The following is a 27400-nucleotide window of genomic DNA, read 5'->3' on the forward strand; positions in this document are numbered from 1 at the left end:
AAGAGTTCTCCCGAGTTTGCCCTGATTCGAACTCGGAGATTTACAGTAATGGCTGCTCGTCAGTACTCGGGGCTCTCGTGGACATTTTTCAACATGTTGAAAAATCTTCACGGGTCTTCCCAAGCTTACCGCGTTTCCTGAGTACCTGCCGCTAGCGTTACGAGCCGCTAAGAGACGTCCCCGAGCTCCAACGTAACCGCTACATACATTCTACATGCTTCCACGAGTTTGATTTTTTTTTATAACTCGGGAGAGCTCTTGAATGAACTCGTACAGTGGGACAGGGCTTTGAATTGGAAAAGGTATAGATGCATTAAATATAATCTTCCAAAAACTACCTGATTTGAGAAAAAAATCTTGCCAATTGGGAAAATTGCACATTTCACACTGCTCATTACGAAAGGTGAAAGAGAAAGCAATTAATTAATAATCAGTTAGCCTAGTAACCAGAGTCTACAACTACAAAACAAATTACAGAAAACTCAAACTGATCAGAGAGAATTAACATGGGTTCATGAGTCGCTTGCATGTCAAATGACACATAGAAAATATGAGTTACAAATAGACCACTTGGCCGTCCAGTCCTGCTCCACCATTTTAATTTGTGGTTGTTCTGATACATTTGTGGTTGTTCTGATCTCAACCTCAACGTTTTACTTGTATCCATCCACAGTAACCTTTCCCCCACTTTGTCACACAGCACTTCAACTCTGCTTGTTCACGCCAACCATCAAATATCCGCCCATACTAATCCCAGAGCCTTTAACTGCTTAAATGCTGAGGGTACCTGCATGCTCCACCCACTCAATGTATTTACCAGATGCCAACCACCATCTTTGTGAACATGCTCCTCCTCAGATCCTCTTATGTACACCAATGTCCTCTAGTTTTAGACACCTAAAGAGAAAGGTTTATTTTGACCTACCACATCTATGCCCTTCCTTTAGTATCTCTAGATTATGTTCCCCTCAGCTTCCCTGTACCATGGAAAACAACCGATCCAGTCTCTTCCCTTAAATAAAATCATAATAATATCATGATGACATTATTTATTGAGGCACTGAGAACAATTTTGGGTAAGTAAATCTGAAATTAATACTTTTGGTAAACTAATTATGGCAATATTAAAGTCCAAAATGGCCTACTCGAAGGGCTACTGGCCTACTCCTGCACCTATTGTCTATAAATAGGTTTATGAATTTAGGTCACAATTCAGCTAGATAAATTATGAAGGAACAGGCGCAAAGGAGTAGAGTTAACTTGTGTTCTTTTGTGCCAATCTCCTGTCCAGAAATGCAAAAGAAGGCTGTACTCTAAATGCTATCTTTCAAATGAAACATTAAACTAAGCCCTGTTGCCCTCTCAGGAGAATGTAAAAGATCTCATGGCATTTTAATGAAGATTTCCTGGTGTTCAGACCTATATTTATCCCTCATCCAAAAATATTAAAACCATCTGACTATTGTTGGTGATATTTTGCAGTGTACAGATGGGCTGCCACATTTGCTTCATTACAACAGTGACCGCATATCAAAAAGAATACAATGCATGAAAAACACTGGAACATTTAGAAGATTCCAGTGACAGTTTATTGTGCAAGTTTTTTTTTTCCCCATTCTACATAACAAACTGATTAGAGTGTGGAATAATTACTTTTTATTCTCATAACAAACATGTGGAATTAATTTTGGGCAATGGCAGATGATCCTAATTTAACCCACTCGTTAAGGAAATTAAATATCTGCTTGTGAATGGGTTCACTTTGTAATGCATGATCAATTACATTGTACAATAAGATGGCTCTACTTCATATGATATATTTTTTTCCATTTATTTTATAATCCTAATTGTTGAATGATGTCTAATGTGCCTACTAGAAAAATATTGATAGTTCCTTCGGTGGCCCAAATCTTTCAACAGTCATGTATTCATTTTTTGACATAAAATTCCAAATTATTGTTGCATTATTAACAATTCTGTACTGTAGATACAAGCTCATTGGTAATTACATAACTGTCACCTTCAGTCTAATATCTCTCAGCTGCCTGAAAATTATTTCTAACACACAATATGAGGTCCAGAAATGGAGGGCATAATTTTACTTTGCTGTATTTCCCATCCAACAGGAAGCTATCTCACCAAAAACTGTGTCACAACATTCGGGGGCGGCCATGGTGGCGCTGTGGTAGAGCTCCCTTTCAGTGCTTGCAGAGCCGGAGACTCGGGTTTGATCCCGACTACGGGTGCTGTCTGTATGGAGTTTGTACATTCTCCAAAGTCAAAGTCAAATTTATTCGTCACATTCACCAACGAAAGTGCAGCGAAATGAATTTACCAGCACCTATACACTTAAAAAAAGAACACACAATACACAATAGAATTTAACCCATACATCCACCACAGCATTCTTCACTACGGTGGAAGTCAACAAAGTTCAGACAGTCCTCCTCGTTTGTTCATCTGTGGTCGGGGCCATAAACCCTCCGTCAACGCCCGCTATGGACGGCCAGATGTACAGGCCTTCTCGTCGGGATGATCCAAACACAGACGTCGGGACGATCAAACACACTCCGCAACTTGGAGCGCCCGAATCGGCACTTTCCTACCGGAGACCATGGCTTCAGGATATTATAGGCCACTGGCCGGCGCTCTTCTCCAGCGATCCCCGGCAAGGGATCCCAGACTATGGGTGGCAAGTCCACACCATGCCTAGAAGCTCCGCAGACCACAGACCCATGATGTCAAAGTCACCAGGCCAGCGATCGGAACACTCCTCTCTGGCGACCAAGGGACCGGTCGCTCTGCGATGGAAAAGTCCACGCCGCACCCGCTGCTGAAGCTCTGGCCCGACTCCGGGAAAGGCCGCTCCAATCCATGCTGTTAGGCTGCGAGGGAGGCAACATGGAAAATGTCGCCTCTTCGTGGAGGAGGTGACCAAAAGCAGTTTCCCCCTTTTCCCTCCCCATGACCATGTGGGTTTTCTCCAAGATCTTCAGTTTCCTCCCACTCTCCAAAGAGGCACAGGTATGTAGGTTACCATGCATGTGTAAATTGTCCCTTGTGTGTGTGTAAGATAGTGTTAATGTGTGGGGATCGCTGGTGAGTGTGGAGTCAGTGTGCCAAAGGGCCTGTTTCCACGCTGTATCTCTAAACTAAAAAAAACTAAACTAAACATTCATTTAACTATTGTCCTTAGAAATTAAACACTTGTTATGAGTAAAAACTAGCTTCTTCAAAATGAAGGGAAACTTCTGGAAAGCCAGATTTACCAGAAATAATATTTTTCCTTTATTATGGATCTGCAATATACATCCAGCAATTTTTGCTTTCAATTCAGGTTTGCAACATTCAAAGTGTATTTCTTAAGATAGTTTGGAAAACAATGCACTTTTTTAATTGTAAACATAAACAATAAAGGCTATCCTCAATTTTCCATTTTTCAGACTTGAAGAACTGCTAATGTACAATTTTGGCTTCATGACTTCAACCCAAATCCAATTGGATGCCATCGGTATTTTTGTCTTCAGATTTCACTTGATAAAGTAAGATCTTGACATAATATGTAGAATAAAGCCACTTCCCTTCATCTATATACTTTGATCAAACATCAAACTAATTTGACATTAAATAGGATATTTATGCTGTAAATAATTTAACTATGGACGGCCTGTAATGAACATGCATGCTTATATCACTTTAAATTAATATTTTCACTATTTATACAAACAAAATTACCCAAAAAAAGCAATAACCTACATTAGAAATTAAACACCTACACTTGCTCATCTTACAATTAGTTCAATAGTTTCTAAAATGTAGTCTATGCACTGGTCTTGTTGAACACAAACATAATGTTACCTTGCCATTGTACGTGTGTCTTCGCCTGTAACAACACAAAATAGTAGCCATCAGTATTTCAGGAATGCATAATGTGCAGCTCAGATGCATGGGGGTAATCATTACTATCTTATTGAGAAAAACATCACATTATTATCACATCTAAGCTTAAATTCAGGGCTCTCACTTAACTTTTTTTCCCTGTTGCCAGCCGGTGAAGGACCGAAAATAGCACGAGTCGTTATTGCTATTGGTACAGAAACACTCTTGCTTCCCACATAATTTATCCACAACAAAATATACAGGTTACAAGGAAATTTCTAAAGGCATTTTATGATAATAGCTGTTAAAACCGACTGTACCCATCTGACTGGTTAAACATTACACTAACTGACAAGAGATGGCCAAAGGACATAACTGCAGCAAATGTTCTTTTTGGTAATATGTCTAAAGGCAATCGGTGCGGAATGAATGGATTGAGGCAAGTGAATTAGTACGTGTTGGTTGGAGTATGTAAAATTGTGAGGCGAGAGCACGGGGGATGTCAGTGGTGTTGAATGGGGGGAGAAGTGCAGGATGGATGGGAAGGGGGGTAAGTACAGGATGAATTGGGGGATCAGTGTGGGATGGATGGGGGGGGTGACAGGAGAATCAATGCGAGGTGGATAGGGTGATCAGCGCAGGATGAATAGATGGGGGGGGGGGGGGGTAGATGGGTTGGGGAGCACAGGGGATGTCAGTGAGGACTGAATAGAGGCAGGAATGGGGATCAGTGTGGGATGGAGAGGAGAGGTTCCAGGATAAGGGAGGGGGGGGGAAGAAAAAAAGGGAGAGAGGGAGAGAGGGAAGGTCAGCGATGGCTGCCTTGGCTGTTCCTGTCCAACGCCAAGTGCCATCGCCAAAAGGGGAGGCGGTTGGGATCTCCTCGCCACCGCCTCCCCTCCTCTGCCAGCCAACAGCAAGGTGCGGGGCCGAGCGATGCCGCTCAAAGATCCTAAAGCTATAGGATCTTCGGGGCAGCTGCTTCAGACGGCAGAAGGAGGCCTCCCCCTCCCTCCCTCCTTCTGGCCTTGACATGCGAGAGGGTTTGCTGAGTTGCTGCCTGACCCGCTGAGTTACTCCAGCTTTTTGTGTCTATCTTCGGTATAAACCAGTATCTGCAGTGCCAAGCCGGGCAAAATGACTCGCCGTTTAGGTTGCCCGGCGGCACTTTGGGTGGTCAATGTCACCCGGGCAACCATTAATTTTGAGCCCTATTAATGTTATATTATATTTAATAACTGAAATATGTCTGGCAAGTCAAATGATGGCAATGGTAAGAATAGCTATGACCTATTGTTAGCGAACACTGATTCATATACAGATTTTTGAATTGAAAATATTTGATGGCTCATATCCATTTGTAAATAAATTCTTCCTGCTTATGCATTCCATCCATTTGATATCACTCAGACTTTTTGCCATGAGACAGGGATTGCAACTCGAAGAATACAATTAGCAGAACTCTATTTTTGGAATGCGAATCATTTATAAAATGCACTGCATTCATTGTCACGGTGTGATGATGTTATAGTGATGTTGGTTGAAATAATGGAAGGTCACTAATTCACAGAATGACTGCATCATGGTGATCATTCTGCACGCCATTGCACGATTACTTTACTACATCAAGTTATTTTTATGTAAGAGCTCATCACACTCCCCAGCATCCTCTGTAAATGTCTGCAAATTATTTAGTTTCACAAACATATTCAACTGCCTTTTGATCAACACAATTGAATGTACGTCTTTAGTAATGCAATTCAGAATGAGAAAAGTATTTCGTTCACATTAATGTTGGGGTTTTTTCTAGTTACCATCATTCTGTGTGTATTCTTGCCATCTCATAATGATATACACCCCCCCCCCCCCCCCCCCCCCCCCACTTTTTTACACTTCATGATTTTAAATATCTCAATCAGATCACCTCACTCTGTTCTGGAAGAACAACTCCACCCTCTCCAATAAGTATTGTCTTAACTGAAGTCCCTCATTCCGAGCATCATTTTAATAAATCTTTTCCGCATCTGTCCAACTTCTCCAGTGATGCAACTAGTTAGTGTACAGAGGAGAGCCTACCAGCTGGTTGCATCACAACTTGGTTCAGTATTTGGAACACCCAAGGACAAAGGCAGCTGCAGAAAGTGATGGATATTGCCTGGTCCCCGTCACAGGTAATGAACTCCCCACCATTAAGGGATGGACAGCAATCGTTGCCTCAAGGCAGGAGCTTATATCAAGGATCCACACCATCCTGGCCATTCTCTTTTTACTGCTGCCATCGGGAATAAAGTAATTGGGCCCGAGAACCGGACTCAAGAATATTCAAACTATTTCAGTTACACTCGAGCAGTGTTTTGTGAAGATTCAACATAATCTGTTTCTTTCATAACACGTAATAAAGCCAAGAATCCTTCTGGACACACAAAGATTGCAGATGTTGGAAACTTGTGTGAATCAAAAACTACTGGAGAAAGTCAGCATGTCAGGCATCATCTATACAGGAAAATGGATAGAAACATTTCAGGCAGGGGCTCTTCAAGAGTGAAGTAAGGGGAGGAAGCTGGTGAAAAAAAAAGAAGGGAATGGGTGGGGCAAGAGATAAATACGGAAATGATAATTGGACAAGGTGTAGAGAGAACAAGAGTAGGTTGTCTGCCTTACAAAGGTGAACGTGATATGTGGAAAAGACAAAGGGCTGCAATCTGATGAGAAAGAAAGATGAGGAGTGAAGTGTGGAACCAGAGGTTAGAATGGGAACAGGAAATGGGGAGGGAAGGGAGAGGAATAAGAGAAAAATAGGGAGGAGGTGAAGGAGAGGTGGTGAACTTGGTATTAAAGGGCAGGGGGAGCGGAGAAAAAAGGTGTATATGAGAGCGCCTGGGTAGATCATAACAAGGAGGGGAGGTAGTTTTACCCGAAATTGAAGAACCAATGATCATGCCAGTTGGTTGTCGACTGTCCAAGTGGAATATGAGGTGCTGTTCTTCTCATTTACGTGACCTCACTCTGGCATTGGAAAACTCCTGTTTTCTGCAAAGTCAACTTGCTTCAGTTATCCCTCCCCTCTCACCCCTACCCCAGCAACTGCAGGAGGTGCAACATCTATCCCTACACTACCATTCAGGTACAGAAACAGCACTTCCAAACAAGAAGGGTTTATAGGCACTTCCTCCAACCTTGTTTAGTACATTTGGTGCTCTCCATATCTTTAGTTTGAGAAAATCCAAAAGGTCAGTCATAATGACATTATGCTGCAATATATCATACCATGCAGGCAAGGCTAAATAAACATATGCGCAGTTGAAACTTGTTCATTTGAAAATAAATCTCATCTCTCTTGTGGAGAGGCAATTTTTCAATTTAGATTGAATTCTGTTCAAACTATTTAGAGAAGCATTTACAAAGAGACCATTTTATAGCATAAATCTTAAGGTACATAACCTGTCTAAAAAGGAATTTAACATTAAAGATGCTAGAAGTGAGTTAGGGGATTTACACATTGGGACAAATGTACAGCAACAGAGATCCCAGCTGTAACATAGTCTTAAACTTATGAATCCCCACAATAAGAAAACAAATAAAACACAAATGTCATTTGTGTGCCTGCCGACTGATGAGACGGCTAGCAAAGCCCTGAGAACAGGTTACCACCAGGAACCCTCCACAGGGGAAGGTATAAGATTGTCATTTCCTGGTTTAGAAAGGAAAACCCAGCTGCTCTTAATGTATGACATATCCTCCATACAAAGTTAGGCAATTAGCTTTTTACTTTTGATTTGCCTCAATACAAAACTTGCACCCAAGTTCCACTTAATTATTACATTGTTTTAAATGAGAGCAAATTATTAACAATTTTAGGCATAAAGTAAAACAACTTAAAAAAAAGTTCCCAAATCTGTTTAATTCTCCTTTCAAAGTAACCTCAATTTAGATATTTAATTGCTCCTCCCAAAGAGCAAACATACCATGACAACCTGCATGAAAATATCAGTCGTAGAAGATGAAGGTTAAAAATAATTGTGCAAATGAAATGCATTGAAATTAGATATTGTCCATGGTACCAATGTAGGTGACTTCACACAAGACCCATGTGCTTCTGATAAAATATGCAGGTTCCCTTCTAGGTAACTTCTAGGGTAATAAATGTTTTGACTGATCGAATGCTGAACAGGACTAGTCCTAAATCTGCCATAAATTATTAAACTCTCTTCAGCCACTTCTTTCCACCATGCTCAAAATAAGCTGAACAATACACAGGGGGAAGAAAAACTCTCTCAAGTGAACTGCAGCAAAGTAAACAATCCAAGCCCAGTCTGAAGCTCCAAATACTGTCAGAGATCAAGTGACAAACAACAAGGTAATGAAATAGTCAAAGCTTCAAACAAAAACATTGAACTACAGAATTTATGGTTGAAACATTTAAATAAACACACTTTACCTTAGTTGATAAAAGATTATTCTTAAAACAGAAAACATTACCATCCAAAAATGTACCAGGACCAGTATGAAAAATGCACCAGGACCTTGTACCAATGTACCAGGACCAGTATGAAAAATGTACCAGGACCTGTACGGAGTTTGTACGTTCTCCCCGTGACCTGCGTGGGTTCTCTCCGAGATCTTCTGTTTCCTCCCACACGTCAAAGATGTGCAGGTTTGTAGGTTAATTGGCTTGGTAAAAGTTTGAAAAAAGTGTCCTGAGAAGGTTAATGTGCTAGTGTGCGCGGATCGCTGGTCGGTGTGGACCCAATGGGCCAAAAGGGCCTGTTTCCGCACTGTATCTCTAAACTAAACTATAATTCACCCTTGAACTAAGTAACATGCCAGAAAAACATATTGGGCAAGTTTCCTTCTGTTTACAGTGTTCAACACAGAAACCTAAAAAAAGTTTTGGGGAGAGAAAATTGGAAAGATCATAATAAAAGCTCCCTGCATTATCGTGCAAACATTTCTTCTTGATAAGGTGATGCACACAAAGTTAGTTCAGTTAACACACAGATATGGGCTGAGGAAGTCAGAGAACACCAAAGGCAGTAGCATGTCAATAGTATATTTGTGGGAAAGTGAAGCACCTGTGCAGTTTTCCCTAGTCTGGTACAGGAACATTTCCATCGACTCTCGGGAATTTCTACAGCACTTGGCATGAATTACTTTTCAATCTATCGACACACTTTGATAATTAGTCAGGTTATTTGATTGGATAGAAGATGGGTACAGTTATGCGTGCCAAGATTAAACAAAGCGGAGCCTCATGACTTAATGGCGGGATGCAGTCTTGAAGAAATAAATCTGACTCCAACCTCTGTGCTCAAACACTAGCCTTCCTATGCTAGACTTGTCTGAAAGGAAAAAAAAGTAGTTGATAAATTCTCCAACCAGAAAAGGGCTGATGAACAGAGAGGGGGATTCACTCGATACACAGTTCAGATATGCATTACAATATAGAACGGTAGAACTAAAAGGAGAAAAATGTTTACCAATTGTGCAATTCAAGGAGCAGCACACCAAAATAATTTATAAAATCAACTTAAATATTTATCAGTTGGCCACTGTAATTAGTTTTTTTCCCCTAAAAGACAAGAATAACATTTTAGAATACATTTATTTAAAATCCCGAGCTAAAATATCTTCTTGCATCTAGAATTCTCGCATCTATTACCCAATTAATTTATCACACCTCCATTTTTTGGCAGTAATTAATTATGTCCACAAAATTAAGCTAAACTACACCAAAACTTTCAGCAATATTTTAAAGTTAAAATAATTCCACGAAGAAATTAGTACTGTGGCAACAAACTGTACAGGTAACAGTAATAACAATGATAGATTAAAAATACAGAAAAGTGAGGTCAACTTGGTTTAAATTTCATTTAATGAAATTCCATTACACTATGTGAAAATTAGGGAGAGAAAAAATAAATTCTGGATAACTTTTCCAAACTATATGTTAACCAAGCAGATAGGATCATGTTAATAATTTACTGGTAAAATTTAGCTAAAATTTGTTAGATTAAAATGTAGCAAATTACATGTTATTTTCAAGTTTAGTGGCAAAGACAACTTTTACATACTGTTTCAGCTATAACATGGAAAAAATGTAACCCAGTCATCAGCGAAACAAATACGCACAAAAAATCCTGTAAAAGTCCTTTGGAATATTGAATATTAATAATACATATGCCTTTATAAAATATACTTTACTTATACACCATGCTGCTTTTCACTTCTCCCCAACTGTGCATGTTCATTTCATTGAGATAATAAGCACTGGTAGATTTTAGAATTCAAATCTAAAGATGTCAAATATCTAATGTTGTTTTTTTAAGCTTTTAAACTCTTTGGGATGAAACCTGCTGCTGATGGCAAGTTATGTGCAATGCCACTGACATACGGACTTCACTCTTCCAGATCTGCCACTGTCAACTTACTACCCAAAGCCTTTCCAATCAGACATCACATCAGTGCCACGTGCCTTTGGAGACCTTTGAATTATTCTTAAATCTGACTTTATCTTGCACTAAATCTTGTACCATCAATTTGTCGATGGCTTGATTGTAATCATGTAGAGTCAACTTCTAAAATAACTAAAACAGTGACAAAACTCATTGAATGCTCCACCCAAATTAACTGAACTCCAACCAAAAAAGTCTAAAGTGGTCATCCTGAAACAATGGCCGCTTCTCTGTATGGCGCTATCCATCACCGTTTGACCTGTTTTTACAAAATGTTAAATGGTCAGCTAGACATAGATCACAAGACCTACACCAACCCCAAACCAATTAGGAGCAGACGAGGGCATTCGATCCAATTTGTGATCCCAGCTACAAAGACAGATGTGTACAGCAATTCGTTCTTCCCACGCACAATTAAAGCATGGAATAATCTCCACCCAACTATAGTTACCCAACCAGATGCAACTAAATTTAAAGTAGCACTTTCTTCCCAATAACCCTTTCTGGCTTAATCCCTTCCTTCATCACCTCCAGTTGGAATAAATTCCAGTTGGAATATTTTGGAGGACCAAGTAACCAAGAACCATCTTGTTGAGTAAATCAGGTAGTTTCTGTTTTTAAATTCAAGCATAAGAGTGGGTAAGAATATTTTGAGTTAAGAAGGGCCGGGAGGGGGGGGGAGAGAGAGTAATATATAAGAGGAAGCAACCAAAGTCCAGTATCTAAACTATATTCAATAAGTGCAAGTACTCTTTCTCGGTGATGTTTCACAACCTAATTGAATGCTTCAACCAAGTCAGCATTTAATGTGTTCCAGAGGTTTACAGCTCTTGAGTGTGGAAAAAAAAACACCATCTGGACTCTCTCAAAATCTCTAATTGTATCATCTGGCTCTGTACAAATAACTTCTCGATTCACTCAACAGATTCCATTGGAATATTAGAAACAAGAATTATGGTTCCCCCTTCAATCTTATGTGTTCAAGAAGAATAAGGTCAATTCTCTATGCCTCCTCATGGACTATTTGAAGCTCAACATCATGCTGATGATTTTCCAATATCTTCACTTTCATAAACTGAAAAAAATGGGTTCAACATTCCAAGTTTCTTTTAAGAACTTTTGGAATTGTTTAAACTTAATTTACATACATTTACTGACCTGCCTAGAAATTCTGTTTGTTATTAAGCTCACACCTACCAACATTCCTCCATTAATCAATTATCTTCTCATTCTACCTTTTCTGTTGCTTTTATCTCTGCTTCTCCAGTCATTTTTCTTGTTTCTTGCAATTGCTTGTGAATACCATCTTGGGTGAGTTTGTCACTCTCTCCGTAAGTGGACATGTCAGTGTAGTGGTCCATTAGTTTGTATCTCATTATAGCTTCTCAAGCTAAAGTCAATGAAACTCCTAATTCTAGCTGGCACGTGAAAAAAAGTTCACAGAAGCTGCCAATAAGCTCAGTTACAGCCTTCAGGGAAGCAAAACTATTTGCACATGACTCTACTGTCATGTATGATTCTACTTGACTCAATCTCTGTGTGATCCTTAATGCCACTTGAAATGAAACAGTTATAGAATTACATATTTAAAATAACTGCTACCACGTAAGTCGACTATGATCTTCTAATGACAACTAGAATTGCCAAAAAAAAGTTGCCTTCACAAGCTATGACTCACTTAGTCAGGAAGCAAGTTCACAGCCCATTCTAGAGTCCAAAAACATATTCTAGACTGACACATGCAGTACAGTGGTGAGGGCAATGTTGAAGATGTTGGCTTTGAATCATTCACCAAAGGAACCCATCATTTGCTCTCTTGGATCAAAACAGGTCTCATTATATCAATTTGAAGAAAAACACTGAAATTCTCATCTGCTACCCTGACCAATATTAATCCTTCAACCATCATTACTAAAAAGTAAGTCTATCTGGTCATAATCATATTACTGCCAGATGGACACAAAATGCTGGAGTAACTCAGCGGGACAGGTAGCATCTCTGGAGAGAAGGAATGGGTGACGTTTCAAGTCGAGACCCTTCTTCAGACAGAGTCGGGGAGAGGGAGACAGAGATATGGATGGGTAAGATGTGAAAACACGATCAAATAGGATAATGATCAAGGAAAAAGTAGACTGGTTCATTGTTAGCTGAGGGGAAGGTAACAACGAGGCATACAAGCAGCACTTGCTGATAATAAATTGCTTGCAGCCTTTCTGATCACAATGGTGTGATCACTATTTGATTGTCTGCAAGATAATTGGGACATCCTGAACAAACAGCAAAAATGCAAGCCTTTTACAAATAGAAGTTAGTTCAAACTTTTGGAAAATAAATGCACGTGCTGTAAATCTGAAATAAAATATGTATTGCTGGAAACACTCCTCAGGTCAGATAGCATCTAGTTAGAGAAACAGAGTTGAAAATACAGGTTCCAGACTCTACCTTGGAACGGGGGAAGGCCCTTCTTCTTGGGTCGAGACTCTTCTTCAGACTGAGAGTCAGGGGAGAGGGAGACACAGAGATAAGGGTGGGTACGGTGTGAAAATGAGACATCAAAAGAGATGTGCTTCAAGGAAAATGTAGCATTAGATCATTGTTAGCAAGGAGAAGGTGACAACAAAGCAAACAGAGATAAAATGTAATCGGGGGACAGTCAGCCTGGTCTGAGAACTGGGAAGGGGGAAGGAATGGAGAGAGTGAGAAAGCAAGCGGCTACTTGAAGTTAGAGAAGTCAATATTCGTACTGCTAGGGTGTAAGCTGCCCAAATGAAATACCTCGTGCTGTTCCTCCAATTTACGCTGGGTCTCACTGACAATGTAGGAGGTCTAGGACAGAAAAGGCAGTGTGGGAATGGGAGGGGGAGTTAAAGTGTTTAGCAACCGGGAGACAAGATAGGTTTAGGCAGATTGAGCGAAGGTGTTCAGTGAAACAATCACCGAGCCTGCACTTGGTCTCACCGATATAAAGGAGTCCACAGCTGGAGCAGTGGATGAGGTTGGGGCAGGTACAAGTGAACCTCTGAAAAGTCTCACCTGAAAAGACTGTCAGGGTCATTGGACGGAGTTGAGGGAGGACATATAGGGACAAGTGTTACATCTCCTGTCGTTGCAGGGGAAACTACCCAGGGAGGGGGTGACTTGGGTGGGAAGGGATGAGTTAACTAGGGAGCTGCGGAGGGAACGGTCTCTGCGGAAAGCGGTGGAGATGGGAAGATGTGGCTCGTGGTGGGATCCTGTTGGAGGTGGCGAAAATGTTGGAGGGTTGTGTGCTGTATGCGACCGCTGATGGGTTGAAAGGCGAGGACCAGTGGGACTCTGTCCCTATTACGACTGACCGGAGGGGGGGGCAAGAGCAGAGCTGCGGGTTATAGACGAGGTCCTCACTAGGGTCTCCTTGATGATGGAAGAGGGGAACCTCTGTTCCCTAAAGAAAGAAGTAATCTCAAATATCCTGGTATGGAACTACTCATCTTGGGCGCAGATGCGTCGTAGACAGAGGAATTGGGAATAGTGGATAGAGTCTTTGCAGGAGGCAGGGTGGAAGAAGTGTAGTCTAGATAGCTGTGGGAGGTTTATAATATATGTCATAGTCTATCTCCTGTGAGATCAATAAATGGTAGGGAGCTGTTGGTGATGGTGCAAGTGAATTTGAGTGCAGGATGGGAATTAGTAAAGTTAATGAATTCCGTGAGTTCTGCATGGGTGCAGAGGTAGTCCCGATGCAGTCGTCAATGCAGCGGAGATAGAGTTTAGGGTTAGGGCCAGTGTACGCCTGGAACAGGGATTGCTCGACGTACCATACAAAGAGGCAGGCATAGCTGGGGCCTATACGAGTGCCCATGGCTACTCCTTGGATTTGGAGAAAGTGGGAGGAGTCAAAGGAGAAGTTGTTAAGGGTAAGGACCAGCTCTGCTGGGTGGAGGAAAGTGTTGGTAGGGGAAATTGGCTGGTTCTGCAATCAAGGAAGAAACGGAGGGCTTTATGACCTTCCTGGTGGGGGTTGGAGGTAGAGAGTGACTGAACATACATAGTAAAGATGAGGGAGTGGGGGCCTGCAAAATGGAAGTCATTGAAGAGACGAAGGGTGTGTGAGGCGGCTTGTACATAGATAGGGAGGGTTTGGACTGGGGGGAGGATGGAATCGAGGTATGTGGAAATTAATTCAATGGGACAGGAGCAAGAGGAAACAATGGGTCTGCCAGGGCAGTTCTGTATATTGACTTTAGGGAGAAGATAAAACCGGGCCGTGCGGGGCTGGGGAACGATAAGGTTGAAGGTTTTGGGTGGTAGACAGCCCGAAGTGATAAAATCAGAAATGGTCTGTGAGATTATGGCCTGGTGCTTATAAGTGGGATCATGGTCCAAGGATAAGTAGGAGGAGGTGTCTGAGAGTTGGTGTCTGGCCTCAAGAGAAAGCAATGGGTCTGAAGTTGCAGAAAAGATGGGAAAGGATGGCTTGAACAAAGTGAATGTTTCTGAGTGTGAAAATAAATTAACTAATGTGCAACTAAGTAGTAGATTACACTTATTTCTGTTAGGTGTTGCTTATTGCAGGGATGAAGCCAGCAAACTTCAAATAAATGTGAGGTTATCCACTTCGGTGGCAAAAACAGGAAAGTATTATCTGAATGGTGGCCGATTAGGAAAGGGGGAGATGCAACAAGACCTGGGTGCCATGGTACACCAGTCATTAAAAGTGCACGTGCAGCAGGCAGTGAAGAAGGCGAATGGTATGTTAGCATTCATAGCAAAAGGATATGAGTATAGGAGCAGGGAGGTTCTACTGCAGTTGTACAGGGTCTTGGTGAGACCACACCTGGAGTAATGCGTACAGTTTTGGTCTCCTAATCTGAAGAAAGACATTCTTGCCATAGAGGGAGTACAGAGAAGGTTCACCAGACTGATTCCTGGGATGTCAGGACTTTCATATGAAGAAAGACTGGATAGACTCAGTTTGTACTCGCTAGAATTTAGAAGATTGAGGGGGGATCTTATAGAAACTTACAAAATTCTTAAGGGGTTGGACAGGCTAGATGTAGGAAGATTGTTCCCAATGTTGGGGAAGTCCAGAACAAGGGGTCACAGTTTAAGGATAAGGGGGAAATCTTTTAGGACCGAGATGAGGAAAACATTTTTCACACAGAGAGTGGTGAATCTCTGGAATTCTCTGCCACAGAAGGTAGTTGAGACCAGTTCATTGGCTATATTTAAGAGGGAGTTAGATGCGGCCCTTGTGGCTAAAGGGATCAGGGGGTATGGAGAGAAGGCAGGTACAGGATATTGAGTTGGATGATCAGCCATGATCATATTGAATGGCGGTGCAGGCTCGAAGGGCCGAATGGCCTACTTCTGCACCTATTTTCTATGTTGCTATGTAAACCATCTGTATTAATATAGAGAAAAATCGAGCCAAAAATACAGGTAGAAATGGTAGAAATGACCAATTCTGAGACAGAGGGAATGAGTGAGTTAGCTAAAGCATGAGAATTTAATATTGATACCAGAAAGCTACATGTTGTGCAAATTGAAAAAGGAGTCATTTTTCATGTTTGAACTGAGCCTCATTGAATTAGTGTAAGATGCCACGGATGAGTAGATCAGAGTGGGATATGAATGGAACATTTATGTGGCAGGCAACCAAAACCTCAGATAGACACAAAAAGCTGGAGCAACTCAGCAGGATCAGGCAGCATCTCAGGAGAAAAGGAATAGGTGACGTTTTGGGTCGAGACCCCCCTTCAAACCTAGTCAAGGGAAAGGGAAACGGGAGATATAGACGGTGATGTAGAGAGATATAGAGCAAATGAATGAAAGATATGCAAAAAAGTAACGATGATAAAAGAAACAGGCCTTTGTTGGCTGTGTGCTAGGTGAGAACGAGTATAAACACCTTTCCTTCCCAACAAATGGGGCTTGACCCACTGAGCTCCAGCAGCAGTTTGTTTGTTGCTCTGGATTCCAGCATTTTGCATAACCAAAAGCTCAGACATTCCTGTTCCACAAAGTGGAGAAATCTACATTTGTATTTTCCAATGGAGAGGAGAAACACATAAACTTATAACCCAAGTCAACCACTGAAGAATGAGCTATCCTTTTTCTTCCTCCCTTGCCACATTCCAGGGACCCCAGCAGTCCTTCCAAGCGAGTCAGCGGTTCATGTGTACATCCTCAAACCTCATCTGCTGAATCCAGTGTTCCCAATGTGGCTCCCTATACATCAGCAAGAACAAGCATAGATTCGGTGACAGTTTTGCCAAACATGTACTCAGTCTGCTGAGGCCTTCTGGATCTCCCGATTAGAAATCATTTACTCTCCTTCCCATACTGACCTTTCTATCCTGGGCCTCCTCCACTGTCAGAGTGAGGCAACACGCAAACTGGAGGAACAGCATCTAATTTTCCTCTTTGGTACAGTTTGAACATTGAAATCTCCAATTTTAAGTAGCCTCTAACAACCACACCCCCTCACACTCTCTCCCCCCGCCCCCCTCTTCCCTCTCCCTCTAGACTAGTGGCTCACCTAGACTTACCTATTTTTCCCACTACCTACATTCCTTCCTCTGGTTTCACAATTCACGCTTTCAGCTGGAGCATAAAACAGCTGCAAATGCTCACACATAAAATGAGTTGAAGGGAAAAACCTTATGATTGATGACTCCTCAGTGCAAAGGTTTCTGAATGAGTATAGGCTTACAAAATTCACACTCAACGCCATTGGGACAAACTTGTGCAGGTCACTCAAACATTTCCATTGTTATATGTGTAGATTAAGATGCATGGGATTCAATGTGACTTGCTTGTTTGGATTCAATACTAGCTTACCCATTGAAGACAGTATTATGGTGGAAACATGTCATTTGGGTTGTTGGTCTGTGACCAGTGTTCCACAGGGATCAGTGCTGGGACCTCTGTTGTTTGAGATATATACAAAATATTGAGATATTGTAAAAAATAACTTGGATAACAATGTATACAGGTTGGTTTATAAGTTTGCTGATGACACGAAAAATGTATGGAGATGCAGTGAAGAATGCTGTACAGAATGGCAGCTAGAGTTCACTCTGGGCAGGTGAGAGGTCAAATATAAGGCAAAAGGAGATAGTTAATGGCAGATCCCTTAACAGCATTGATGTACCGAGGGATCTTGGGGTCCAAGTCCATAGCTCCCTCAAAGTAACAACACAGACAGATAGTACGGCACAGAAAATGTCAGGAAGACTTATGGCAGCTTTACAAAACTTTGATTTGGCTGCGTGAGGAGCATTGTGTGCAGTTCTGGTTCACTCATTATATGAAGGATGCGCAGGGTTTGGCGGGGGCACAGAAGCGATTTACCATAATGCTGCCTGGATTAAAGAGTATTAGCTCTCACGAAAGATTAGACAAACCTGGATTATTTTCTCTGGAGTGTTGGAATTTGAGGGGAAACCAGACAGAAGATTTAGGCAAGATCTTATTTTTAAAGACATAGTGGTGGGTGCCTGGAACGGCTGCCAGAGGTGGTAGTAGATCCAGATACGATAACAGCATTTATGAGTCTTTTAGATGGACAAGGGATGATATGGATCACATGTAGGCAGGTGGGATTAGTTCAATTTGACATCACGTTCAGCATTGTCATTATGGTCCGAAGGGCCTGTTCTGGCACTGTACTGTTCCATGTTCAAAGGAAATCTAATTAAGAACAATTTAAAAATATTATTCCGGCCAAATATCAAAAGTACTAAAGACTTCCTGAACTGATAGCACTATTGCGGTTTCAATATGCAGTCCTCTCAGATTCCAGTTAAAACACAAACACCAGTAATGATTCCAACTGAACCTTAAAGAATATACAAGTCCAGAGGATGATACAAACTCCCACTGCATGCTAAAGTACATGCTCCAAACATGACAGCCACTTTATTTTGCCTACCAGATCCCAAGCTTGAATACAACCACCATAGAACGCCACCTGCTGATCTATGTTGCAAAAACATGACACAACAATAACTTACCAGATCAAAGCATTGCTGTGAAGTCAAGAGTGTTGTCATATGTACCAACCATGGAACAATTAAATTCTTATTCGCAGTAGCTTAACAGGCCCGCAAACACAATACATACATAAATATAATTTAAAAATCAATTAATAACCATAATACTGCTGCAAATACTATCATTGACCTTGTTAGCTAAATAGCTGAGGCAGAAGTCTAACCTAGCGGGATTTGGAACATGGCCATTGAAATCACTGAGCAATTTATTCATGCCCACTTGATCCAAGGCAGATTACTTTTCATTTCAGCAATTGCACTCCACTGCCCTTGGCACTTAAGCCCCAAATCTTCTCCGTGGCTCGCACTAGTTCATGTCATAATTAATGCCATTTCTGAACCAAAGTAGATCTGTTGGTCATTCTTTTGGTTTGACTTCCGTAGACCTTTTGGTCATTCTGGAGGTGTTGCCAATTCACTGAAAGTTGACAGTAACTGTCACCGCAAATTTCCAATGCAGCTCTGTAAGCTTTGGTGGATGAGGAAGAAAGGACGAGAGATACTAAACCAAGAGGACAAGAAAGCGTGGATAAACTGCAAGTGAAGGTCAATGAAAGGAATCACGAAAGACAAGGTGTACCATACATCCAACTTCTTACACACGTTACTCATAGTGAGTAATTAACTCACACTACCTGCACCACTAGCCTCACAAGCAAGAATGTAATTGTTCTGCTTTCAGTGCATATGACAATTAAACACTTGACAATGGAGGAAAAATGGGTTCTTCCTCTTCCTAAGAGCAGAATTTTCCATTAGTACACAAGTACACATTGAATCCATCTTTAAGTAAAATACATGAAAATTCAAATAATTAGTCAATGCAATAAATCAAGCTCGCACCCACAGTTAGTCTAACATGCTTCTTCAGCTTATCTGTTTTTCCCCCAAAGGAAAAATAATCTCTCTCCCTCCCTCCAACACCAGCAAAAGCTGCATTCAGAATAAAAAACTTGAGACTGATACATGTACTCATTTGCTATGAGTCTTTGAGACTTCTCGTGTGCATTATTTTACCAGGTTTTCCAAGGATACATTGGCACAATAAAATGTTTATTACATCAGCCCTTGCTACATCTATTTCCTGTTGCAACCCATCGCAAGTTAAAAATAAATAGGACACAACCAACATTGGTTGAGGAAGCATCACATTAAATTGGAACAAAATCTGATTTTATGTGAAGTAGTTTAAATAGTGATGTGGCTAATTGTATAAAAATATAAACAGTGACACACATTATTCAATCCTCAGATCTGGATCATTGACATCCAAAAATGGCATCAAACAGACCCAAGGGCAATTGTATGAAAGAACTCTCAAACCAACAATCGTATGAGTTTCACTGTCGTCCTGCTGTTTCACTGTTTGTATTAATCATTATCAACCGTCCCCACAGCGAACAATGGGCCATTGTGGGTTCCACCTTTCCTTGATCATCACTGCTGGCTTTGATATGTATTTTTTGCATATCTTTCATTAATTTGTACCTTTTCATATCTCTCGGTGCTCTCTCCCCTGACTGTCTGAAAAAAACGTCTCGACCCAAAATATCACTTTTGTCAAAAAGTTACTCCAGCTTTTTGTGTCTATCTTCATTATAATCAGTCATCAGATTTTTTTTTTTAAATCAGTGTGGAATATTTAACTGAAATTCATTCATATCACACACATGTCACGATGGTGTGCATTTTGCCGAGGGTGGCAGTTAAGCTCAACCACATTTGTGATCTGCTGACACACAACTGATTAACTATGGTTTTTTGAGATTTTAGCAGCACTGGCAAAGCCAACATCTATTGCCCTGCCATACTTTCCCTTGACAGCTTGTTGAGCAATTTAGGGGATAGATAGCAAGTCCATTCACACATAGGCCAGCTAAGCATGGCAGATTTTCTTCCCCAAAGAGGAAAGATTGAAAAGACTAGGCTAGTATTCACTGGAGTTTAGAAGGATGAGGGGGATCTTATAGAAACATATAAAATTATTAAAGGACTGGACAAGCTAGATGCAGGAAAAATGTTCCCAATGTTGGGCGAGTCCAGAACCAGGGGTCACCGTCTTAAAATAAAGGGGAGGCCATTTAAGACTGAGGTGAGAAAAAACATTTTCACCCAGAGAGTTATGAACACAAGTTTCACATGAATTCCCTGCCACAGAGGGCAGTGGAAGCCAAATCACTGGAAGGATTTAAGAGAGAGTTAGATAGAGCTGTAGGGGCTAGTGGAATGAAGGGATATGGGGAGAAGGCAGGCACGGGTTATTGATTGGGGACGATCAGTCATGATCACAATGAATGGCGATGCTGGCTCGAAGGTCCAAATGGCCTCCTCCTGCACCTATTTTCTATATTATTGAACCAAATAGCTTTTTTTTAAATATAATAACAATCCAATAAGTTATAATTACCAGTAATGATACCAAAATAAAAACAGAAAATGCTCGAACCACTCAGCAGGTCAGGTAATATCTGTGCAGAGAGAAACAATGTTAGCATTTTAGGACCCTTGATCAGAACTGAGAAAGTAATATCTGAGGAAAGATGTGCTGGCTCTGGAGAGGGTCCAGAGAAGGTTTACGAGTACAGGTGCACAACCTTTTATCCAACGATCCAAATAACGAAAAGCTCCGAATAGCGACATTTTTTCGGTCCTTGAAGAAAGGTCCTTGAAAACGTTCACCGAGGGCGGCCCGCAGAGGTGACAGCGGAACCTCCGGTTGGTACCTCGAAGAAAGGGGAACTAAATCCCCATTCATAAAAGAGAAGGTGAGGGTATATTGCGCGGGAGGGTTAATAATTTACAATCTGCTGCTGCCTGCCCGCTGGGTTAAAAAGTTCCCACGGTAGACTCACGATACACAGTGTATCGTGAGTCTTGCGTGGGAACTTTTAAACTCAGCGGGCAGGCAGCAGCAAATTGTCGCTCCTTTCAGTTTCACCCCACCTACACCCTTCTGCTTCCCAGCCATATGTGTGACCCCTTCCCTCCCCTCTCCAGCTCCCCGCCCGTTGCACTGGCGCGGGGGCTTTGCACTGCCTTCACGTCGGAGCCAGTGCCAGTACCGGAGACGTCAGGACCAACGGGACACCGGCCCCCAGGCCCACTGCAAGCATGGAGATCCCAGAGACCCACAGCCAGCAGCAGCCCAGCCCCGTTCCAATTCCAGAGGAACACGCTCCCCGTAGGGACCGAAGCTGATGGTGTGCAAGGTGCGTCTTGGTCTTGGGGTTGCGGATGAGGGGGCGCAGCTCGGGCTGTGACATCTCCAGCCACCCCCCTGTACAGGAGCTGAGACTGGGAACTGTGGGGTTGTTTGCAGTTGCAGAGGGAGGGGGCAAAAGGGCGGTACAGTTCCCAGTCTCAGCTCTATTCCAGGGGGGTGGCCGGAAACGTCAGGACCAACGGGACACCGATTGCAAGCATGGAGACTCACAGCCAGCAGCAACTCTAGCCCAGCCCCGCTCCAACTCCAGGGGAACCCGGGTTGCGGATGAGGGGGCGCAGCTCGGGCTGTGGGCGAACTGCCACTTGTCGCTGTAGCGGCGCATCGGGGAGCGGGTTCTTGTTGGTCCTGACGTCTCCGGCCACCCCCCTGGACAGGAGCTGAGAGACGTCAGGACCACCAGAAGCCGCTCCCCGATGCGCCGCTACAGCGACAAGTGGCAGTTCGCCCACAGCCCGAGCTGCGCCCCCTCATTGGGACACCGACCCCCAGGCCCACTGCAAGCACGGGGATCCCAGAGACTCACAGCCAGCAACAACTCTAGCCCAGCCCCGCTCCAACTCCAGAGGAACCTGTGGTTGCGGATGAGGGGGCGCAGCTCGGGCTGTGGGCGAACTGCCACTTGTTGCCGTAGCGGCCCATCAAGGAACGGATTCCTCTGGAGTTGGAGGGACAGGGAGACACAGCGGCTTTTGAGAATGGTGGGCAATCACTTCCAAAGTTCTGCCCACACAGTCGGTACACCTCTCCTACACTTGTCTCCCGCACTAAGATCATCTCGCAGAGAATGATCCCAGCCTAACCCTCCCTATTCTCTCCTATTCTGCAAGAAAAATCTACATTGAAAGCTGAAACTCGCGATCGAGTAACTGCCGGGATCGAGGCGCAAACTCGCGACCATGTGGATATGAGCCGAGCACTCTACCACTGCGCCAGCCGTTAAAATCTACGCTAAAAATCTTCCATTCCGAAAGCCGAAAAATTCTGAATTACGAAAAGTGTCTGGTCCCAAGGCTTTCGGATAAAAGGTTGTGCACCTGTATGATTCCAGTAATGAGTAGGTTGACCTATGATGAGCACAGGGCCTGTACTCGCGGCAGTTTAGAAGAATGAGGGGGGAAACTCATTGAAACATAGAACAGTAAAAGGCTTGGATAAGAGTGGATGTGGAGAGGATGTTTCAACTCGTGGGAGAGTCTAGGACGAGAGGTAATTGCCTCAGAATTAAAGGACGTTCTTTTAGGAAGGAGATTTCTTTAGTCTGATGGTGGTGAATCTGTGGAATTATTTGCCACAGAAGGCTGTGGAGGCCAAATCAGTGGATATTTTTAAGGCAGAGATAGATAGATTCTTGATTAGTACGGGTGTCAGAGGTTATGGGGAAAAGGCAGGAGATTGCGGTTTGGGGGGAGAGATAGATCAGCCACTATTGAATGGCAGAGTAGACTTGATGGGCCGAATGTCTTAATTCTACTCCTATCAATTATGACTTTATAACCGTTTTATTCCCCCCCTCATTCCCATCCCCCTGTCCCCTTCCACCTATATCCTTCAATCTGGCTTCACATTTCACTGCTCTTCTCTCCTTAGCTGACACATTTTGTCTCCTTTACCCCCACTAATCTTTGTCACATACTCCACACATCTGCCAATCACCGCCCCCCCGCCCCCCCCCCCCCCCCCTCACCTGTAAACATCAATCTCTTGCCAGGTTTTGTCCTGCCCCCGACTCTTTTCCGCCCAAGTTTCTCCTACCTCTATCAGTCTGAAGAAGGGTCTCAACGCCTCAACATAGTCTGTCCATTTCCTCCACAGATGTTGCCTGACCTGTTGAGTTCCTCCAGCACTTTGTGTTTTGCTCAAGATTCTAACATCTGCAGTGTCTCCAGACTTATTTATATCTTAAGTACTGAATCTGGGCAAAATATTCATTGAACATGAATGTGCAATTAAAATTACATAATTGATCACAACAAATATGAATGTAACCAGAAACAATCTAGAGGTTTAGCTGTTAACTCCTTCAGCTATTGTCTAGAGTGGTTATATAATGTCTTTTAGAAAAAAAGTCAGGTTCCAAGATTAACACGATACAACATGCCACAAAGAATTTACTTTAAAACAAAAATACTAACCTGTGGGCACCTCGTGGAATAGACCAGTCACCTTTAGAACTGGTTCTCCAGGAGTTATTGGATTTTGAATCTCCCGCACCCAGCTCCCCTCTCACCCAGTCTGGTATTCCCTCTGCAGTGTTTTCAGGAGGAGTGGAAAAGCTGGGTTCATCAAAGTAGATAGACTACAGTTAAAGAAAAACAACAACTGAGTTGACTTACTGAGATTTCCAGTCCCAAAATATATAAATCACAACCTTTTATCTGCCAGTAAGTTCCAAACTTTGGGCGAGCTAATATCGAGCTTCAAATGATTCCAATGTACCTACTCCATTGACAACAGACAAAATGTTGATGAACCCATTTAATATCAAACTTGTTCTTAATATTCATGAGCAGAGACCGCTCTTCAATCTTGCATCCTCTAATTTATTGGCACATTGCCTGTATATTGGTTATTTGGTGCACTATCACTCAACATTGAAGAGTAAAGAATTTGTGAGCTTGTACTGCATATTCCCCAAGACCCAAACCATTGTAATGGAGTGAGATGCTACCCTCCCTCCACTTCTTAAAAAAGTGGGCCAGTCTATGGTCCCGAACCAACATGTCAATTCTCTATATTCTCCAGGATGCAGCCTCACATGCTGAGTTATTCCACCACTGTTGTCTTTTTTTGGTAAACCAGCAACTGCAGTTCGTGTTTCTTCCACACTGAATACTATGACCAATAAAGGCCAATGTAGCAAAAGCCTTCTTGACCACCTTATCTACCTGTGACGACACGTTCAGGGAACTGTGTACCTGTACTCCTAATCCTTCCGCTCTACAACATTCCCCAGGGCCCTAACATTCACTATTAAGGACCTGACCTGGTTTGAATTCCTTAAATGCAACATCACGCACTTACCTGCATTAAACTATTAGCCATTCCTCAGCCCATTTGCCCAGCTGATCAAGAGCTTGCTGCAATTTTTAATAACCACCTTCACCATCTCTGATACCACCCACTTTAGTGTCATCTGCAAACTTACTAATCATGCCTTGTATATCCTCATTCAAATCGTCGATATAAATCACAATGGGCCCAGCACTGATCCCTGAGGAACACCCCAGGCAACCAGTCTGAAAAAAAACCTACCACCATCACCCTTTGTTTCATGAAGCCAATTCTCCATTCAGTCAGTTTACGGAACCTTATCAAAGGCCTTGCAATAGTCAATATAGTCAACATTGGTACAAATTTGGTAAGAATACAAAATAACTCACTTCATCTTTTTTTTACTCAACAAAAATAATGATTTAAATAGTCACAGGCACACTATATATTGATGAATCAATTGGGAAAACTTCATATATACAGGAATATGACAATGCCTTTCATATTGTTGCCAAATCAACAAGCAAAATGTGTCATACAATATGTTATTTGGAATTTGATCCTGGCTACAGCAATGTATTTGGGCATTTAACAGTTTTTAAGCAAACTAGACAAAATAGATCAGTTTCAGTAAAAAGCAACATTTTTTTAACCTAGGCGTTTGGACTTTTTAGTCCCTTTGAACTAAAGCAAAGAAGGACAGTCAAATGTCATCCAAATTATCAATGAAATGGGCCTTAAAGCTGTAAATTACATAGGCACACAATCAAATTGGACACACACACTTCACCCTCAGGACGGAGGGGACAAGGACCTCAGATATGAATTTCAATGTTATGAGTGAAGAGCTTCCCAGGCCTACATTTTTTGTAAGTTAATTTTTAAAATACATTTTAATACCACAACAAAGCCAACAGTGACATCTAATGAAAGTATTAACAACTGCACAATCTCACAAAAAATGGGCAGAGAGTACACCTTCAGAAGGAATGCAGTGACTGTATTTTAAGAAAAATGGTGAAAATTCATGAACACATCATACATACCATGTAAGATGGTAGTGTTTTAAGAGATCCAGGTTCTGGTCTCTGTGTGAAAGGCCCTTCAAGAACTCCCCGTCTAAGCATGTGCAATAGAAGCTTGGCATATAGATTGCGATTCTTCCGTCCCGTAACTCCTGCCCCAGCTCCAGATGGATCACATAATTTCTTGATCCACAGTGCACATCTCTGCCGCTCTGTAGCATGTAAACAGAATTTTCAAAAGCCAGTTATTCCTTACTGCAAATAAAATGTTAGCAATAACAATACCAAGTAATATGATGTTATAGAAATGGGAGAACAAACATGTCCGGAAGTGGCGACGCTGTTAACAGCTGCGGCTCGCCTGTAATCCGTCTGTCTTTATTTTTTTTCTGTTGTTTTTTTTTTGTCTTCTTTCGGTTAAGATTTAGTTTGTTGGGGGTGTGTTGGGGGGGGGGGGGGGGGGGGGGGGGGGGGGGGGGGGGGGGGGGGGGGGGGGGTGGGGGGGGGGGGGGGGGGGGGGGGGGGGGGGGGGGGGGGGGGGGGGGGGGGGGGGGGGGGGGGGGGGGGGGGGGGGGGGGGGGGGGGGGAGGAGGAGGTGAAGCATGTTCTCTGTCTCTTCCTTCGGGGGAATGCGACATTTTTGTGTCGTATCCCCCTTCCCCAGCGGTGGCCCGACTTGCTGGTGCAGCGTTCTGGCTTTCGGCGGCGGCCTCGAGCTGATGCAGCGGCGGCCCGGAGCGGAGACTGAGGGACCCGGAGGGACCCGGAGCTGGGGCGGCGGCCCGGAGGGGAGATTGCGGGACCCGGAGCTGGTGCGGCGGCCTGGAGCTGGGGCGACTGCCCGGAGCTGGTGCGGCGGCCTGGAGCTGGGGCGACTGCCCGGAGCTGATGAGACGGCGTTCCGGCTTTTGGCGGCGGCAACATCACCACGGAGGTCCGCTGGACTGGAGGGCGGCATCTCCGTCCTGGATCGATCACCTCAGTGCAGAGGGAGAACAAGGAGGGAAGAGACGGAGACTAAGACTTTGCCTGCATCACAGTGAGGATGTGCTTGGTGAACTCACTGTGGTGGATGTTTAACTTGCGTTTATTGTATGTTTTGTTTTTATTGGTTCTGTGTATGACTGCAGGCAACATAATTTCGTTCAGACCGAAAGGTCTGAATGACAATAAAGGAATCAAATTCTAATCTAATGTCGATTCCTCCACAGAGGAAGACGGCCAAGAGAGAAAATGGGTTGAAATATAAACTTATTACTGAACCTGTGGCATACCTTTGTTGGGAACCAGACTCAAACTGTTTTTAGGAAACCTGACCAAATGCAAACATGCAGCCAAACAAGTTGAAAATAAAAATTGATGGAATTACAAAATTAAGTTTATAAATATTTTCTTTTGAAATATTTAATTCAACAAGTTCTGATCAGACAAGCAGTGGAGTATGACTAATGCACAAACATATCCTTCAACATTCAGAACCTAAAAGACTAAAATGTGAGGAGATGGACACAAAATGCTGGAGTAACTCAGCGGGACAGGCAGCATTTCTGGAGAGAAGGAATGGGTGATGTTTCGGGTTGAGGTAGCACCGATGCAGTCAGCAATGAAACGGAGATAGAGTTCAGGGATAGGGCCAGTGTACACCTGGAACAGGGATTGTTCAATGTACCCTACAAAGAAGCAGGCATAACTGGGGCCCATGTGGTTCCCATAGCTACGCCTTGGACGGAGGAGTCAAAAGAAAAGTTGTTGAGGGCGAATGTTACATCCGGGGACGTACACATCATTGAG

General features: G+C 42.8%; 1 protein-coding gene across 3 annotated transcripts in view; it reads right to left on the reverse strand.

The window, feature by feature from the left end:
- The window catches only part of cep112 (centrosomal protein 112), a 286047-nt gene that overhangs the window by 231091 nt on the left and 27556 nt on the right, over positions 1 to 27400 (reverse strand). For all 3 annotated transcript variants that reach the window (XM_055653750.1, XM_055653748.1, XM_055653749.1), the window contains 3 exons: positions 25631 to 25821; positions 23726 to 23889; positions 3859 to 3883 (listed from right to left, as the gene is read on the reverse strand). In XM_055653750.1, coding sequence (XP_055509725.1) covers positions 3859 to 3883; positions 23726 to 23889; positions 25631 to 25821 — 380 coding nt within the window. The remainder of the gene's footprint in view (positions 1 to 3858; positions 3884 to 23725; positions 23890 to 25630; positions 25822 to 27400) is intronic.

This window comes from Leucoraja erinacea, chromosome 23 (assembly GCF_028641065.1).
Source record: "Leucoraja erinacea ecotype New England chromosome 23, Leri_hhj_1, whole genome shotgun sequence".
Classification (NCBI taxonomy): domain Eukaryota; kingdom Metazoa; phylum Chordata; class Chondrichthyes; order Rajiformes; family Rajidae; genus Leucoraja; species Leucoraja erinaceus.